We start from the raw sequence: 17,427 nt of genomic DNA on the forward strand, positions 1-17,427 counted from the left end.
CTTAACAGTGTGAACGATACTGCTAAATTAATCTATCTCCCCCATGAGAAGGCTAACTTCTACACAGATATACCAGGTCTCTTTATTGCTAAGAAAGTGAAAGTGAAGTCGCTCAGTCGTGTCCAACTCTGCAACCGGTGGACTGTAGCCTACCAGGCTCCTCCATCCATGGGATTCTCCAGGCAAGAATACTGGAGTGGGTTGCCATTTCCTTCTCCAGGGGATCTTCGCCACCCAGAGATCGAACTCCGGTCTCGCGCATTGCAGGCAGACGCTTTACCCTCTGAGCCACCAAGGAAGCCCCTAACCCTCTAGCAACTAACCCCACAACAGGTTGAGTTCAGTGGCTTCAGATGACACCTCTCTTCCACTGTCATAAATGAGATTATTACAGTGATAACTAAATAGTAAACAGATTTTTAAATTTTTTTCCTAGACTTAGAAAACACATATAGGGCTCACTATGGACCAGGCCGTCTTTTTAAGCGCTTTACAAATAATTAATTTAATCTTAGCAACATTCAGGGAGATAAAATTACTATCCACATTTGACAGAGGAGGAAATTAAGGCACAAAGAAGTTAAGCAAAGTCACCCAAGGTCACACAGTAAATGGATCTGACTTCACACATCATGATTGTTAACATTTTGGCTGGGCTGCCTTTGACCTGCATTTCACAAAAGAAAAACACAACTATCTGTCAGAGTGACAGAAGTACTATCTGCCAGGTTCTCAAATATAAGAAATGTCGTGTCGATGACACTCCACTCCCTTGTACTTTGTTGGCTTTGTTTCTAGAACTTTCAAGCCAAGATCTTCAGTAATATGCTGGATTTCAACAACCTGTTACAGAAGGTTTCTCCTGCTTAATAAATGAGAGGCCTGTATCAGCCCTGCCTTTCAAAGTATCGTGAGCCTCAAAGACAGAAAAGAACATGTGTTCACAGACGATTTCCACTGTTACTACGGGTAAAGCCACAACCGCATTCAAGTTCAACCAAAGAGAGTCACCTTCCAACAATGATAATGATGGTGGGGAGCAGAGGGACGATGGAGATGACGACAGGGCAGAGTTCTAAGACCTTTCATAAGTAACATGAGGATTAAATATCATTATCCCTTGAGGTCGAGTTCTTGGTATCTCCATTTTACTAACAAACAGAAAATTAGCCACTGAGGGTTTCACTAACTTGCCCAAGGCCACCTAATCAGTGATGGAGCTAACTTTATAGTCAGAATTTTTTTAAAAGCACATTCTTAATGAGAATCCAAAATATATCCAGTATTCAGGCCAGAGGTGACCTGACTCACTCTGGCCAAACTGATTCTTCCTCCAGTCACATACCCAATCGTGACTCGACCGCTACCAGAAGGTGATGGAACCTCGGAGCAAAGGGCAGACAGTGCCAGCGGGTGAACCAGGCGACAAGGAAGGAAAACTCACACTCCCCGTTGAAATATTAAGTGGCACAAGACTAACATCTTCCTCAGAAAGCACAGGAAGGAAATTCTAGTCTGACCAGGGAGGCAGGCCTAGCAGCAGCATTGCAGCAGCAAGCCCAGCAGATCTTGGGGCTTAAAGAGATGCCTGCTCTTAAAATGTCAAGTGTCAGGGGTTTTTTTCAGTGTGCCTGTTTATTTAAAGAGAAGGATGTCAAAGCTTTCTAATTAGAAAAGCATCCCCCTGGCAAGTCTATAAATTATGTCCCTACATTTCCTACATTAGGGTAATTAAATAAAAGGCTGTTTGCACAGAGGCCTATCAAAATACTAACCAATCCCTGCCTTAAAAATCATGTTCATCTGACCTAACCAGACTGACAGTTTCCAGAGTGCTTTAAAGAGCATTGTGTTTATGAAGATGATCATTTTTTTTTTACATGCTAATACTGAAAATCTAATTTCAGTGAGGCAAAAAGGCCCTTGAAGATTTTGTGTGACTCAGGCCAGTTATTTTTTCCAATCCTGAAATTTAAACTGATTTGTTCCGATTGCCCATGCCAAGCTGGTAACATTAAATATCAAAGAGAAATTTTATTAAATATCTTTAAAATTCATGAATTCTGTATCTACTGGTTATTAGAGTTAGTGTTTGGATTGTCTTAGTTTATTTGGCTGCACTGGGTCTTAGTCACGGCATGCAGGATCTTTAGTTGCGGCATGTGGGATCTTAGTTCCCTGACCAGGGATTGAACCCAGGCCCCCTGCATTAGGAGCACAGAGTCCCACCACCAGAGTAAGGAAGTCCCCAGAGATAGTGTTTCAAAGTTTATAAAACTAACAACAGGGCTTTCATACTGAATAAATTCTCCAAATATATTGTCTCACAATCCAAAAACTGCATGTAAATAAGGTACACCATAAAACACCTTAGAGTATCTGCTGCTGCTGCTAAGTCGCTTCAGTCGTGTCCGACTCTGTGCGACCCCAGAGACGGCAGCCCATCAGGCTCCACCATCCCTGAGATTCTCCAGGCAAGAACACTGGAGTGGGTTGCCATTTCCTTCTCCAATGCAGGAAAGTGAAAAGTGAGAGTGAAGTCGCTCAGTCGTGTCCGACTCTTAGCGACCCCATGGACTGCAGCCTACCAGGCTCCTCCGTCCATGGGATTTTCCAGGCAAGAGTACTGGAGGGGGGTGCCATTGCCTTCTCCGTAGAGTATCTACATAACATCAATTAACCAAGTCTTTTTAAATGCCACTTGTAGGAAAAAGGCCAAACTCAATGAAATGGAGCTACATGTATCCACATGGATAAATCTCACAAATAGGATGTCAAGGGGAAAAAAGTTGCAGAAGAACCTATGTGGGCTTCCTGGATGGTGCAGTGGTAAAGAATTCACCTGCCAAGGTAGGAGATGAAAAAGACACAGGTTCAATTCCTGGGTCAGGAAGATCCCTGGAGAAGGAAACAGCAACTCACTTCAGTATTCTTGCTGGGAGAATTCCATGGACAGAGGAGCCTGGCGGGCTACAGTCCACAGGGTTGCAAAGAGTCGGCCACAACTGAGCACACGTGAACACATGTCGTATGAATCCATTATATGATGTCTAAAAACACGCAAAACATACTGCCTTTTATTTAGGAATGTGTGCAAATGTATTAACACATTATTAACAGGAAACATATTAATACATCTTTGTTACCAGAATATTATTGATCGGAAACATACCAATATCACTTGTATAACAAATCAATGGCCACAGGCATTAGTTTCCGCAAAAATCCTCCAGTCAATAATGAGTTAAAATACCTGGGAATAATGTATGCCAGATTTGAGATAGCTGCACTTCTGCAGGGAAAGGGTGCAACTGGGAAGAGGCAGACAGGAAGCTTTTATTTCAAAGCTAAAAGGCAAATACAGAGAGGTTTAGGATGAGACTCTCTGTATCATTTTACAGTTCTAAACTGACTCAACATTTTTGCAAAGGAAGAAGCCTAATACTAAAATATGAGAACAAAGGACTTCCCTGACAGTCCAGTGGACTCCACGCTTCCAACTGCTGAGGGTTCAATCCCTGGTCAGGGAACTAAGATCCCGCAAGCCCACTGGTGTAGCCAAACAATATATATACACACACATAAATACATATATGTATATACATATATGTGTGCTGTGCTTAGTTGCTCAGTTGTGTCCAACTCTTTTCAACGCCATGGACAGCAGCCCACCAGGATCCTCTGTCCATGGGGATTCTCCAGGCAAGAATACTAGAGGGGGTTGCCATGCCCTCCTCCAGGGGATCTTCCTAACCCAGGGATCAAACCCAGGTCTCTCACATTGCAGGAGATTCTTTACCATCTGAGCTACCAGGGAAACCAATATACGTATATACACACATATATATACGTATATACATATAAATGTAACAAAATTAAAATTTACTCTTCTAAAAGCTGGGGTGAGAAATGGAGAGGAAAAGAGACACTAAGAGAAGGGAAGACATGGAGATTAAGAGGCAGGAAGAGAGACACGTGCAACTAGCAACTGATCCTAAATCAACCCCATCTCTGAATATCTACACTTACTACAAAAATTAACAATCAGTTTTACTTACAGTAGCCATCCCAGGTGGCCTTAAATTTTAAATCATGGTCCTTGAGCTGAGCTAATAAGCATAGTCTCCTAACTGGATCATGAAATGTATAACACTTGCCAGATAAGCAGGTCTTACTGTAGTAACTTCTCTTAACAGAAGACCACAGTTACACTCCTTTAGAGAGACAGCTTACTATTGTGGTTAAGGGTTTTGGAGTCCGACAAATGTGGGTTCACATTCCAGCTCCACCACTGACGAACTGCGTGGCTGGAACAAGCTGCTAAGCCCGCCAAATGCAGTTTCCAAATCTGTAACGGGGGTAAATAACAACATACCTCATTGAGGAAGTTTTCACAATAATTAAGAGGATTTACCACAAAGTAAACCAAACTGTTTAAGAAAGCCTTCCTCAGCGATCAATGCAAAGAAATAGAGGAGAACAACAGAATGGGAAAGTCTCGAGATCTCTTCAAGAAAATTAGAGATACCAAGGGGACATTTCATGCAAAGATGGGCTCGATAAAGGACAGAAATGGTATGGACCTAACAGAAGCAGATTATATTAAGAAGAGGTGGCAAGAATACACAGAAGAACTGCACAGAAAAGATCTTCAGGACCCAGATAATCACGATGGTGTGATCATTGACCTAGAGCCAGACATCCTGGAATGCGAATTCAAGTGGGCCTCAGGAAGCATCACTGTGAACAAAGCTAGTGGAGGTGATGGAATTCCAGTTGAGCTATTCCAAATCCTGAAAGATGATGCTGTGAAAGTGCTGCACTTAATATGCCAGCAAATATGGAAAACTCAGCAGTGGCCACAGGACTGGAAAAGGTCAGTTTTTTTCCAATCCCAAAGAAAGGCAATGCCAAAGAATGCTCAGACTACTGCACAATTGCACTCATCTCACATGCTAGTAAAGTAATGCTCAAAATTCTCCAAGCCAGGCTTCAGCAATTCGTGAACCGTAAACTTCCAGATGTTCAAGCTGGTTTTAGAAAAGGCAGAGGAACGAGAGATCAAATTGCTAACATCCACTGGATCATGGAAAAAGCAAGAGAGTTCCAGAAAAACATCTATTTCTGCTTTATTGACTATGCCAAAGCCTTTGACTGTGTGGATCACAATAAACTGTGGAAAATTCTGAAAGAGATGGGAATACCAGACCACCTGACCTGCCTCTTGAGAAATCTGTATGCAGGTCAGGAAGCAACAGTTACAACTGGACATGGAACAACAGACTGGTTCCAAATAGAAAAAGGAGTACGTCAAGGCTGTAGATTGTCACCCTGCTTATTTAACTTATATGCAGAGTACACCATGAGAAACGGTGGGCTGGAGGAAGCACAAGCTGGAATCCAGATTGCCGGGAGAAATATCAATAACCTCAGATATGCAGATGACACCACCCTTATGGCAGAAAGTGAAGAGGAACTCAAAAGCCTCTCGATGAAAGTGAAAGAGGAGAGTGAAAAAGTTGGCTTAAAGCTCAACACTCAGAAAACTAAGATCATGGCATCTGGTCCCATCACTTCATGGCAAATAGATGGGGAAACAGTGGAAACAGTGTCAGACTTTATTTTGGGGGACTCTAAAATCACTGCAGATGGTGCCTGCAGCCATGAAATTAAAAGATGCTTACTCCTTGGAAGGAAAGTTATGACCAACCTAGACAGCACATTCAAAAGTAGAGACATTACTTTGCCAACAAAGGTCCGTCTAATCAAGGCTATGGTTTTTCCAGTGGTCATGTATGGATGTGAGAGTTGGACTGTGAAGAAAGCTGAGCGCCGAAGAATTGATGCTTTTGAACTGTGGTGTTGGAGAAGACTCTTGAGAGTCCCTTGGACTGCAAGGAGATCCAACCAGTCCATTCTAAAGGAAATCAGTCCTGGATGTTCTTTGGAAGGAATGATGCTGAAGCTGAAACTCCAGTACTTTGGCCACTTCATGCGAAGAGTTGACTCATTGGAAAAGACTCTGATGCTGGGAGGGACTGGGAGCAGGAGAAGAAGGGGACGACAGAGGATGAGATGGCTGGATGGCATCACTGACTTGACGGACGTGAGTCTGAGTGAACTCCGGGATCTGGTGATGGACAGGGAGGCCTAGCGTGCTGCGATTCATGGGGTCACAAAGAGTCAGACACAACTGAGCAACTGAACTGAAACCAAACTGTAAATGGTTAATAAAGGTTAGCTACCATTGTTAAAATCATTTAAATGACATTCATTTCAAATAACGGGTTTTGATTGAAGTTGTAAACTGCCTGTTAGTCTCTTTTATGTAATTCCGCTCAAATAACCCAGTAACCACAACTACTGGAGCTGGCGCGCCTGCAGTCTGGGCTCCACAGTAAGAGAAGCCAGCGCCATAAGCCCACGCGTCGCAACAGAGAAACTGTGCAGAAACGAAGACCCAGCGCAGGCAAAAATAAACAATCTTAAAGAAAAAAAGAGGAACCAAGCGAAAAACATCCAAGACAGTCAATCAGAATCATAATCTACAAATATCTAAACACTCTCCTACAGTTCCTGAAGAAAGCCAACTTGACAAGTTTTCTCTAAACAAGTTGTAGAAAAATCAAAGGCAATACAAGATAATACTGAATCCCATAAAGCAGTGCATTCATAGCTATGTTTCTAACATTAAACTTTTAAAAAGTGACAACAGACACCACATGATATTAACTATGGTCAGACGTAAAGTGACACTGTGAGTCACTTAGTCATGTCTGACTCTTTGTGACCCTACGGACTGTGTAGCCCACCAGCCTCCTCTATCCATGGAATTCTCTAGGCAAGAATACTGGAGTGGGTAGCCATTCCCTTCTCCAGGGGAATCTTCCTGACCCAGGGATTGAACCTGGGTCTCCTGCATTGCAGGCAGATTCTTCACACTCGGAGCCACCAGGGAAGCCCCACGGTCAGAGGTAAACACTCGGACCTATTCACGACCACACACAGTCAGCAATCATTTAAGCACAATGTACAGTACCTAGAGGACTACACAATACTTGTATCTCCTTCATAATTCTTGCCTCTCAACCTCTTCCCCAAAAAATAAAATCAAAAGGTGATAAATAGCTATTGGAGTCAGAATTCAAAACAGCTTCTTTCGAAATCTGTCCAGGGGACTTGGAGTATCGTTTAGCAGAAAATAGGTTATGTAACAACTCCTCCAGACTGTCTCTGGCTGCCCTGTATAATCCTGGTGGATTTCCCACAGCAAACACAAACACTAGCCACTAAATTGTTAGGGTTTCCTGCATGTTAGACACTAAGATGAATATCCTCTAAAAACACCGTTGGGATTTTCTAGAATCTGCAGGCTCCAACCTCTGACGATGTTATCCTGTCTTCTCAAGCAGAGCTCTTCCTGCCCTCTTGGGCTCTGTCTTATCAATCCCCTGGATGGCAGGCCTGGGGCTGCCTGCCTGAGCGTTAGTTGCAGACAACTGGGCTAGATCGCCAACATTCTTAGTGACACCTTCCACATCACCCTCAGGCCTTTCTTATTGCTGCTAAGTCACTTCAGTCGTTTCCAACTCTGTGCGACCCCATAGATGGCAGCCGACCAGGTTCCCCCGTCCTTGGGATTCTCCAGGCAAGAACACTGGAGTGGGTTGCCATCTCCTTCTCCAGTGCATCAAAGTGAAAAGTGAAAGTGAAGTCGCTCAGTCATGTCCGACCCTCAGGGACCCCATGGACTGCAGCCTTCCAGGCTCCTCCATCCATGGGATTTTCCAGGCAAGAGTACTGGAGTGGGGTGCCTTTGCCTTCTCTGAGGCCTTTCTGAATCAGAAGCAAATTCTGGGACATACTCTCCCAAGACACCGCTTAGCTTTGATTCATCCACTCACAACCTGTCAGATTTCTTAGCATCCTGAGCTCATTCAAACTTTGGAAGCCTTACCAGCCTTAGACCACTTAGTCTTTCTTCTTGGTCACTGGTCACAATGATTTGGACGAATACCTTCTTAGGGATAACAGGCACTAAAGATTCGACCCTCATCTTTGGGCCAGAGCAGCCATTTTGTGGGGCAAGAAAACAGCCTGCATACTAAAATGAATACCTGCACCCATGCACCTATGGACACCTTATCTTTGACAAAGGAGGCAAGAATATACAATGGAGAAAAGACGATCTTAAACAAGTGGTGCTGGGAAAACTGGTCAACCACTTGTAAAAGAATGAAACTAGAACACTTTCTAACACCACACACAAAAATAAACTCAAAATGGATTAAAGATCTAAACGTAAGACCAGAAACTATAAAACTCCTCAAGGAACTCTCCGATATAGATCACAGCAGTATCCTCTATGACCCACCTCCAAGAATATTGGAAATAAAAGCAAAAATAAACAAATGGGACCTAATTAAAGTTAAAAGCTTCTGCACAACAAAGGATACTATAAGCAAAGTGAAAAGACAGCCCTCAGAATGGGAGAAAATAATAGCAAATGAAGCAACGGACAAACAACTAATCTCAAAAATATACAACAACTCCTGCAGCTCAATTCCAGAAAAATAAATGACCCAGTTAAAAAATGGGCCAAAGAACTAAACAGACATTTCTCCAAAGAAGACATACAGATGGCTAACAAACACATGAAAAGATGTTCAACATCACTCATTATCAGAGAAATGCAAATCAAAACCACAATGAGGTACCATTTCACGCCAGTCAGAATGGCTGCGATCCAAAAGTCTACAAGCAATAAATGCTGGAGAGGGTGTGGAGAAAAGGGAACCCTCTTACACTGTTGGTGGGAATGCAAACTAGTACAGCCACTAGGGAGAACAGTGTGGAGATTCCTTAAAAAACTGGAAATAGAACTGCCTTATGATCCAGCAATCCCACTGCTGGGCATACACACTGAGGACACCAGAAGGGAAAGAGACACGTGTACCCCAATGTTCATCGCAGCACTGTTTATAATAGCCAGGACATGGAAGCAACCTAGATGTCCATCAGCAGATGAATGGATAAGAAACAGTGGTACATATACACAATGGAGTATTACTCGGCCATTAAAAAGAATACATTTGAATCAGTTCTAATGAGGTGGATGAAACTGGAGCCTATTATACAGAGTGAAGTAAGCCAGAAAGAAAAACACCAATACAGTATACTAACACATATATATGGAATTTAGAAAGATGGTAACGATAACCCTGTATGCGAGACAGCAAAAGAGACATAGATGTATAGAACAGTCTTTTGGACTCTGTGGGAGAGGGAGAGGGTGGGATGATTTGGGAAAATGGCATTGAAACATGTATATTATCATATGTTAAACGAATCGCCAGTCCAGGTTTGATGCATGATACAGGATGCTTGAGGCTGGTGCACTGGGATGACCCAGAGGGATGGTACGGGGAGGGAGGTGGGAGGGGGGTTCAGGATGGGGAACACGTGTACACCCGTGGCAGATTCATGTCAATGTATGGCAAAACCAATACAATATTGTAAAGTAATTAGCCTCCGATTAAATAAATTTATATTTTAAAAAATGTATACCTGCAAATTAGACAATACATCGTAATTGTTCACGTTTGAGCGCTTGTTTGAAACACTCCATTTTCTTTTTCCTCTTCACTTTCTGACCATAGCTTGCAGCATGTGGGATCCTGGTGCACCGACCAGGGGTTGAAGCTGAGCCCCGGCAGTGTAAGCGCGGAGTCTTAACCACTGGGCTGCCGGGGGAGTCTCATCATCTCCATTTTATGGATGACAACACAGATACAGAAAAGCTAACCAACACGACTAAGGTCCCAGGGTGAATGAGTGGCAGCGCCTTGGCCGTGCTCTTAATCTCCTATACTATACTCTCTCACCAGCTATATTAAAAATTAAAACACAAAAATGTCCTCCTCTGCCTTCTGCCTCTTCCAGAAGTCAACGATGCTCTCTGGTCCCCCCACCAAAAAGCAGAGTGAAGAGGAGGTGGTCAAAGAAAGCTCAGGAGAAGGCAGCAAATGGGAGGGCAGGGGAAAAGCAGTTGGGCAGGAAGACCCAGAGCAGCAGATGACTCACTGAGCAGGCAGACATTCCACACAAGCAGGGCTGGCTGGTGGGGGGCGCTGAGTATTAATAGGGATGGAGACAAGGACCACCTTCGCAGTGAGTCAAGTATTGAAAGCCTTTAAAGCCAGTCTGGGTCCACATTCCAGGTCAAGATTGATAGGAATTTTTTTCATGGCAAGTCTACCCTAGCACTAGAGACCAGGTCAGTAGTAAAATCCCAAGTGAGAGTTTAAGACTTACCCTCAAGTGATGCCCTGAACTGTAGGGGATCCACAGTAGTTCCTTTGGGGCAAAGAATACAGATGAATATCCTCCGTTCAGGGTAAAATTATATTTAATTTATTAATTTCTTAAATAGCATTTTACTTCCAGGCCTCTCTAAATTCCACCTAATCAGAGCATCAGCCCACCATTTACAGTTATCCCACTTCATCAAAATCAGGATGTTGGAAATTCCCTAGTGGTCCAGCAGTTAGGAGTCCACACTTTCAAACTCAGTTAGGATCCAGGTTCAATCGCTGGTTGGGGAACTAAAATTCTGCAAGACATGTACTCTGCTGTGCTTAGTCACTCAGTTGTATCTGATTCTTTGCAACCCCATGGACTGTAGCCCGCCAGGCTCCTCGGTCCATGGGGAGTCTCCAGGTAAGAATACTGGACTGGGTTGCCATGCCCTCCTCCAGGGGATCTTCCAAACCCAGGAATTGAACTGAGATCTCCTGCATTGCAGGCGGATTTTTTACCAGCTGAGCCACCAGGGAAGCCCATAAGCCATGAGGAACGGCCAAAAAAAAACAAAAAAAAAAAAAAACAAAAAAAGTTAGAGTGTTAAGTAGCAGAAAACCCAACTGAAACTGGCTTGTCATTTTGTTGGACTTCCCCTGTAGCTTAGTCAGTAAAGAATCTGCCTGCAGTCCAGGAGACCCAGGTTCAATCCCTGGGTTGGGAAGATCCTCTGGAGAAGGAAATGGCAACCCACTTCAGTATTCTTGCCTGGAGAATCCCATGGACAGAGGAGCCTGGCAGCCTCAGTGCATGTGATCGCAAGAGTCAGACACGACTTAGCAACTAAAGAGCCAGAGAGCCAGGCACAGAACCATCTGTGGCTCTCATTACAGCATCAAAACTCCAGATTCAGTTACCACTCCTTATCTTAGTTCTACTTGCCCTCCCGAGATGGCGGGAACAGCTCCAGGCAATACAGACACACGTCACAGAAGGCAAGAACCCTTCATATGAGTCTCCTCTCTCAAAAAAGAAAATCTTTTCCAGTGTCTGCAGCAGACTTCCTATCAGGTCTCCCCGGTCAGAAGTGAGATACCAATCACTCATTCATCTAATTACCAGCCCAGAAAACAGATGGACCATGCTGAGTTGTTACGAGTTCAGCACTTCTCAACCCTAACCACGTGTGTTTACAGCTCCCTGCTGCTGCTGCTGCTGCTAAGTCACCTCAGTCGTGTACGACTCTGTGTGACCCCATAGACAGCAGCCCACCAGGCTCCCCCATCCCTGGATACTCCAGGCAAGAACACTAGAGCGGGTTGCCATTTCCTTCTCCAATGCATGAAAGTGAAAAGTGAAAGTGAAGTCACTCAGTCGCGTCTGACTCTTAGCGACCCCATGGACTGCAGCCCACCAGGTGATCCTAATGGTCAACCAGGATTAGGATCGGGAACCACTGAGTCAGGCTAACCAGAATCATCCCTAAGCACCTTTCTATAAGTCATTTGGGAAACAGCGTAGACATCTGAACAAAATTTGGCTTGTCAGAGGAAAAAAACGTTAGCTGGGCAAACAATAACACCTACACAACCGCTTCACACTTGTGTTTTCAAAACACTTGCAGATGTGGTCCAAGCTCAAGGCCACAGGCAACAGCCCCGTCTTACAAATGAGACTAAGGCTCAAGTTTACTAAATGAAATTCTTTTAAGTCCTCCAAATCTCCCTATGCTTCCATGCAATAGCAATCTGAGAAACTTCCCCAAAAGGAATTACCACATGAACCGTGTCTCTGGAACAAGAAACACAAAGACAGCAAAAGGGGACTTTTATGCTCCTAAGAAAACCAAAGTAAAATCATCAAAATATCAAGGCCTAAAAGAAGTACCAAAACCAAGACTTGAAAGACTTGAGTTCTAGTTCTGGCCACCAGTAACACGATTCCCCAGGTCTGTGATGAAAGAAGGCTAATGAGGGCCCCTCCAGCTCACACACACACACACACCCACCTCGACAGTCTGAGTTTACTAAAGAGCCTGCTACTCAGCTATGTAAGTGCTTAAGGACTATAAGGATTATCTGTTTAAAACATACATGGCTTCCTCTAGCACAGAACATATTCTCTCAGGAATGCCTAATTATAAACTTAACAGCAAAAGCAATATAAGGCTTATTGCCATTTCTGGTAAATACACATCACTAGGAAACATAAGCATCTGAAACTACACAGACATCACAGGAAAGGCTTACAAAAGTTTAAACTGTATTGAAAGAAGACACTGATTATTCTAGAAAGGAGTGAAAAAAAGGAAAAGGGCTAAAAAAGCCATCTAAACAAAGAGTCCATTGAGCTCAATGAAAGATCTCCAAATCCATTACATAAATCAATGATCCCAGACTCTCCTCTCTTCTGCTCTTCCCCACCCCCACTGCTATCTCCAAAATTACCCCCCATACGTAGACAGACACCAAACCGTCCCTCTAAAGCAGGTCTTTCCCATTATGTAAGGCTTCTGCTGCAAAACCCTCAGTGATTCGCCACAGGATAAAGCCCACATTCCAAGCCCACTTTTACGGCTTCAATCATTGGAAACTGACCTTTCCACCAATCTCATCTACTCCTGCAAATGAAATCGCCATTCCGGCCAAACTGGTCTCCTCATCCTACTCAAACCCAGCTGTTTCCAATCTGACCAGGTTCTACTCCTTCCTTGAAATACCAAAGAGTTCCCAAACTTTCACTCTAACTTGCAACATGCTCTTGTTTCTGTCCAAGTTAGAAAACCTGTCACTGAATCCTCTGAATCTTTTAACCTGTGTGTCTGTGTACCCTTTGTTTCTTCAAGAACTAGGCACAATGCGTACAGGAGTTCAAATGCGTTTCCTAGATTGACCTGAACTTTAGCCTGGACAGTAACCTCAGGGACAAGGGCCTCCGCTTGGATTCCTCTCTGTGTCTCCAGCCTGATACTCAAGCTGTAGATGAGAAGTACTTGTTGATTGGCTATATAACTAAACTCAGGAGTAAACATTCAGGCCCTACAGAACTCAACTCCAACTTCTTTAATCATCTGTGGATTATTCAAAGCCTCAATACATTCTTCACAGAAGTAACAATTTGGTCGTCAGCTTTGTATTTAGAAACGTATTGGCAATAGGGGTGTTTTCATAATTTTCAGAGATTACGCATTCACAAATGACCAAGACATTTAAAAAAAAAAAAGCAAAAACAAAGTTACATAAACCCGACAAGTATTCAGTGAATGCAGGAGGCATCACACAGGGCAATTAAAAGCAGAAACCCCTTAAAGGCACAATTCTGAAAATGCCATTTTTGCAAAATAAAGCCTCAAGTGTCAGAAAACACAATCAGTCTGAGCTAGTTGACTGTTCCCCTTTCCGTACCTCCTCCCTCTGTCTCAGGTCTCTCCTCAACCTCTTCACTCAGATGTTCCAGAAAAGCTCAACTGATTATGCCAATGATTGACCTCGACTGTAATTTCTAATTACCTAATCAAGTCACTGCTGAACACTGCAGAATCTTACTGATGCTTCTTAGAAGTAGAACAAGAGAAACAGAACACAAAAGTGACCTGCCTCATTTTCCTGCAGCCAGGCCCTAACAGCGAAGCAACTTACACTCAGGTGTCCTAACTTACATCCTGCGATCTTAGTCTTGATATGAACTCCATGTGAACTTTATGCGGCAAGCTGGACAAAGGCCAGGTCCCTCCTAACTTGCCAAAGGCATGTGAGCTAAACGCTGTGTTCCTGTCCTTCTCTGGAAAAGGAGAAAAAAGAAACTTTGGTTGATCTCTAGAGCATAAGTTATGGTTCTTACAGTAAAGGATAAGAATCAAAAGGAGTAGGGAGTCAATTCACAAATGCCAGAAAGTCTACATTCTGGAGAGGAGGGCTGACAGCTGGGCCCCCAGATGCACTGGCTGCTGCTGGAACACAGGCGTGTGTCCTGTTGGCAGAAGAGCGAATATGCAGTCACATAAATAGCTTTCTGCCAGTGGCCAAACTGGCTTTGCCATCTGCCTCTCTCCACACCAAAGCCTCCCTCCTCATACCCCTCAAGCCAGAGGGAGCTGCTAGAGCCAGTGAGAAAGGACACTCCCCCAGCCAGCGATACTAGTTAAGACCAAGCTACAAAAGGAAAGAGTCCTTCTCATGTCCACTGCACACACACACACACACACCCCACGTCCTTTTCGTCTCCTCCTCTCTCCGTTTACACCTACATATTTACAGCCCCTCCCCACCCTCATCCCAACACACACACAATGCCAAGACACTGGAGAGCCACCAACCCAACAGCCCACCAGCCACATGTTCCAAAGTGATTCCCAATCCTCATTTTGCAACACCACAGAGGTCACAGAACCAAAATGAACCCTGGTCATCACCCAGAGAAGTTGAGTGACTTGCTTCTAAAATTAGAGATGGCTCACTCACTGAATTCTTCCCATGAAATCATATTTCTTTCAACTCATTCATTCATTGAATTTGCACTGTTCCAGGCTCTGGGCCGGGTACCTGAGACAATTCAATCAGTAGGTTTCCATCTTCCTTAATGCAAAATGGGGAACGGGGGGCGGGGTGCGGTGACATGGGATATTTTTCCCAGTCTGCTGCACGGATAGGTCTTCTTAAGAGGGAAGAGCCAACATTCATCCGGCATCCTCAGAATGGGGTATAGGTTACATGTGTGCTCAGGCTGCCCGGCTCCTCACTCAAGCTAACTTTTTCCTATTTCCACCTGCATCACCAACTCAGTGTTTCAGCATGCATTTCAGGACACCTCCCTCCTAGACTCTTTTCAGACGCTATATGCGGACACATCTCTTATTTTCCTGTGGCCACTTCTGAGTTGCTCAAAAGATAGAGACGAACAGGGTTGGAAGGCATCAAGCTCGGCCGGGGTGGAATTCCCTATTTGCAGGCAGGGCTCGCCGCGGCTAGAGGGCAGGCTGTCTGCTCAGCCTCACAAGCCCCAATCTTTGAACCTCCTCGGCGCAGGAGGAGGGAAGGAATTTGCACAACGCCAGGTGGACTTTCGGGTTTAGCATAGTAAGGCGCCTGAGACGAGACTGTCGCAGGGGATCCGAAATGACACAGAAAGGGTACGGCTCAAGGGACTTCTGACCAACTCAGCAGGTTTGCAAAGAATCCTCAGGCAAGTTCTTCTGAAGGATCACGAGACAAGACCCGTGAAATTGATGTGTTTCAGACGAGACAGATCAGCTCTAGGGGGCAAGAGAACCTGCCCTCCGGCGGGTCCGGCGGAGAACGCAGGCACCGAGGGCGCCCGGCCGGAGCTGCGGGGTCTGGCGGGCGGCAAGCTTACGCGCATGGCTCCCGGCTCGGGCCGCCGCGCGGGGGCAGGGGCAGGAAAGGGACTCGCCCCCGGCTGCCCGGGGAGCCGAGGAGGAAGGACCCCGGGGCCTCGCGGTGCCGGATGAATCCCCTGATCCTCCGGCTGCCGGCCCCAGGAACGGGATGGTCGGTGTCCCTCCGGCAGAGGCTCCTGCTGGCCGCGCCCCAGGGCCCCGCTTACTTTTGGTCGCGGCGATGAGGTTCTTGCCGTCCTTGATGAGCTCTTTGATGAACTTGTTGGTCCTCTCCAGCTCCGCTTCGTGGGCACGGATCCTCTCCCGGAACCACGGGCTGTCGAGGTAGCAGTCGCTGAACTCCAGGGGCTGCAGCCCCATGACGGCGGCGGTCCGCGCGCACAACCCGAGCAGGGCGCCGGGGCCAGGTGAGGGGCCGCAAGCGTAGCAAGCGCCGGAGAAGCTAGGAGCCCCGGGCGTGCGGCGAGAGCAGCGCGGACATGCCCCGAGGAGGTGAGCCGGACCGCACACAGCAGCACGGCGGCGGCGAGCGAGAGCGCGGCGCCGGGATCCCGGCAGCCCCCGCCGAAGCTCGGGCGCCGCGGCCCCGCCCCGCCCAGCCCCGCGCCGCACGCCCTCTCGGAGGCCCAGGCCCGCCCCGCCCGGCCCCGCCCCGCGCGCGCCCCTGTCTTGTTCCTCCGCCTTCCTCCTTCCTCCTCTCCCTGCCTTCCCCGAACGTCTCTTCCTTCTTTTCCTTCTCTTCCCCAAGCGCAGTGGCCCCTCCTCTTCCTTCCGAGGCTTCCTTGGTGTATAATTTCGCCCTGCGGCTCACCTCCAGCCCCAGGCGCGAGCGCCTCCCCTTTTCTTGGCTCCCCTCTTCCGAGTGACTCACTGTCGGCTCCCCGATGCGGGGGAACCTGACCGGGACCAGGAAGGGGCATCTTCAGAGCATCTGTAATACTCCTCAGCGGGCGGCTTGACTCTGAGGTCTGGCTTGCTGGGTTTGACGATTTGACTTCTAGGTTTCATCCTCTCGGGACGGACCCTGAACTGTGAATGGACGCACACGAAGGGCTCTTTTTTTCCCCATTCTCGGCCCTCGTCTAAAGTAAAATGCCTGTAAATCTCCACCTTAGACTGAAAGCTTTCTAAGGGCAAGGAACATTTTCTTGCGGGGCGGGCAGCTGCTCTTACACTCTTCTGTGTAATCACACCGAACGACTTGGTGTAGGGGAGAGGGTGTCAGATCACGGTAGAGTCGTTTCTGCTGTAATCAGCAGATTAAATTTGCCAGGGTTGATTGAGTCGATCTTTATCATACCAAAAATGAGCACCTGAGAACAATTGCCAGGTTCTCTGTGGTTTTCACCAGGTGGGCGTAACGATCAAATGAGAATTTGTCAGTACACCCTGAAAAGGGGTACTTTTCAATGTGTCCTCAAACAATTCAATATGCCCTCAAAATGTTAATAAGACGTTCTGAATGATTGAAATCCTTACCTCAAAGAAACCGATTGTTCATTAGAGTAACTTTTAATAATAGCAGCTAACAGTTTATTAGGGGGCCCCTGGTAGCTCAGTTGCTACAGAATCCGCCTGCAATGCAGGAGACCGAGGTTCGATCCCTGGGTTGGGGAGAGCCCCTGAAGAAGGAAATGGCAACCCGCTCCGGTATTCTTGCCTGGAAAATCCCATAGACAGAGGTCCATGGGGTCGCCAAGAGTCGGACACAATTTAGTGACTAAACAACAGCAACAACAGTTTATTAAGCAATTATTATCTGCCAGGCACAC

The 17,427-nt window shown here is 46.0% G+C and overlaps 1 protein-coding gene across 16 annotated transcripts in view; it reads right to left on the bottom strand.

Annotated features, from left to right (window-relative positions):
- The window catches only part of ARHGAP10 (Rho GTPase activating protein 10), a 390,783-nt gene extending 374,186 nt beyond the window's left edge, over positions 1-16,597 (bottom strand). For 6 of the 16 annotated variants that reach the window (XM_055550841.1, XM_055550840.1, XM_055550838.1 and 3 more), the window contains exon 1: positions 15,862-16,263. In XM_055550841.1, coding sequence (XP_055406816.1) covers positions 15,862-16,015 — 154 coding nt within the window. In that variant the 5' untranslated portion in view covers positions 16,016-16,263. The other 10 variants (XM_055550851.1, XM_055550850.1, XM_055550854.1 and 7 more) reach the window with 7 other exon arrangements.
- Between the last annotated feature and the right edge of the window lie 830 nt (positions 16,598-17,427).

Source organism: Bubalus kerabau, chromosome 16, assembly GCF_029407905.1.
Source record: "Bubalus kerabau isolate K-KA32 ecotype Philippines breed swamp buffalo chromosome 16, PCC_UOA_SB_1v2, whole genome shotgun sequence".
Classification (NCBI taxonomy): Eukaryota; Metazoa; Chordata; class Mammalia; order Artiodactyla; family Bovidae; genus Bubalus; species Bubalus kerabau.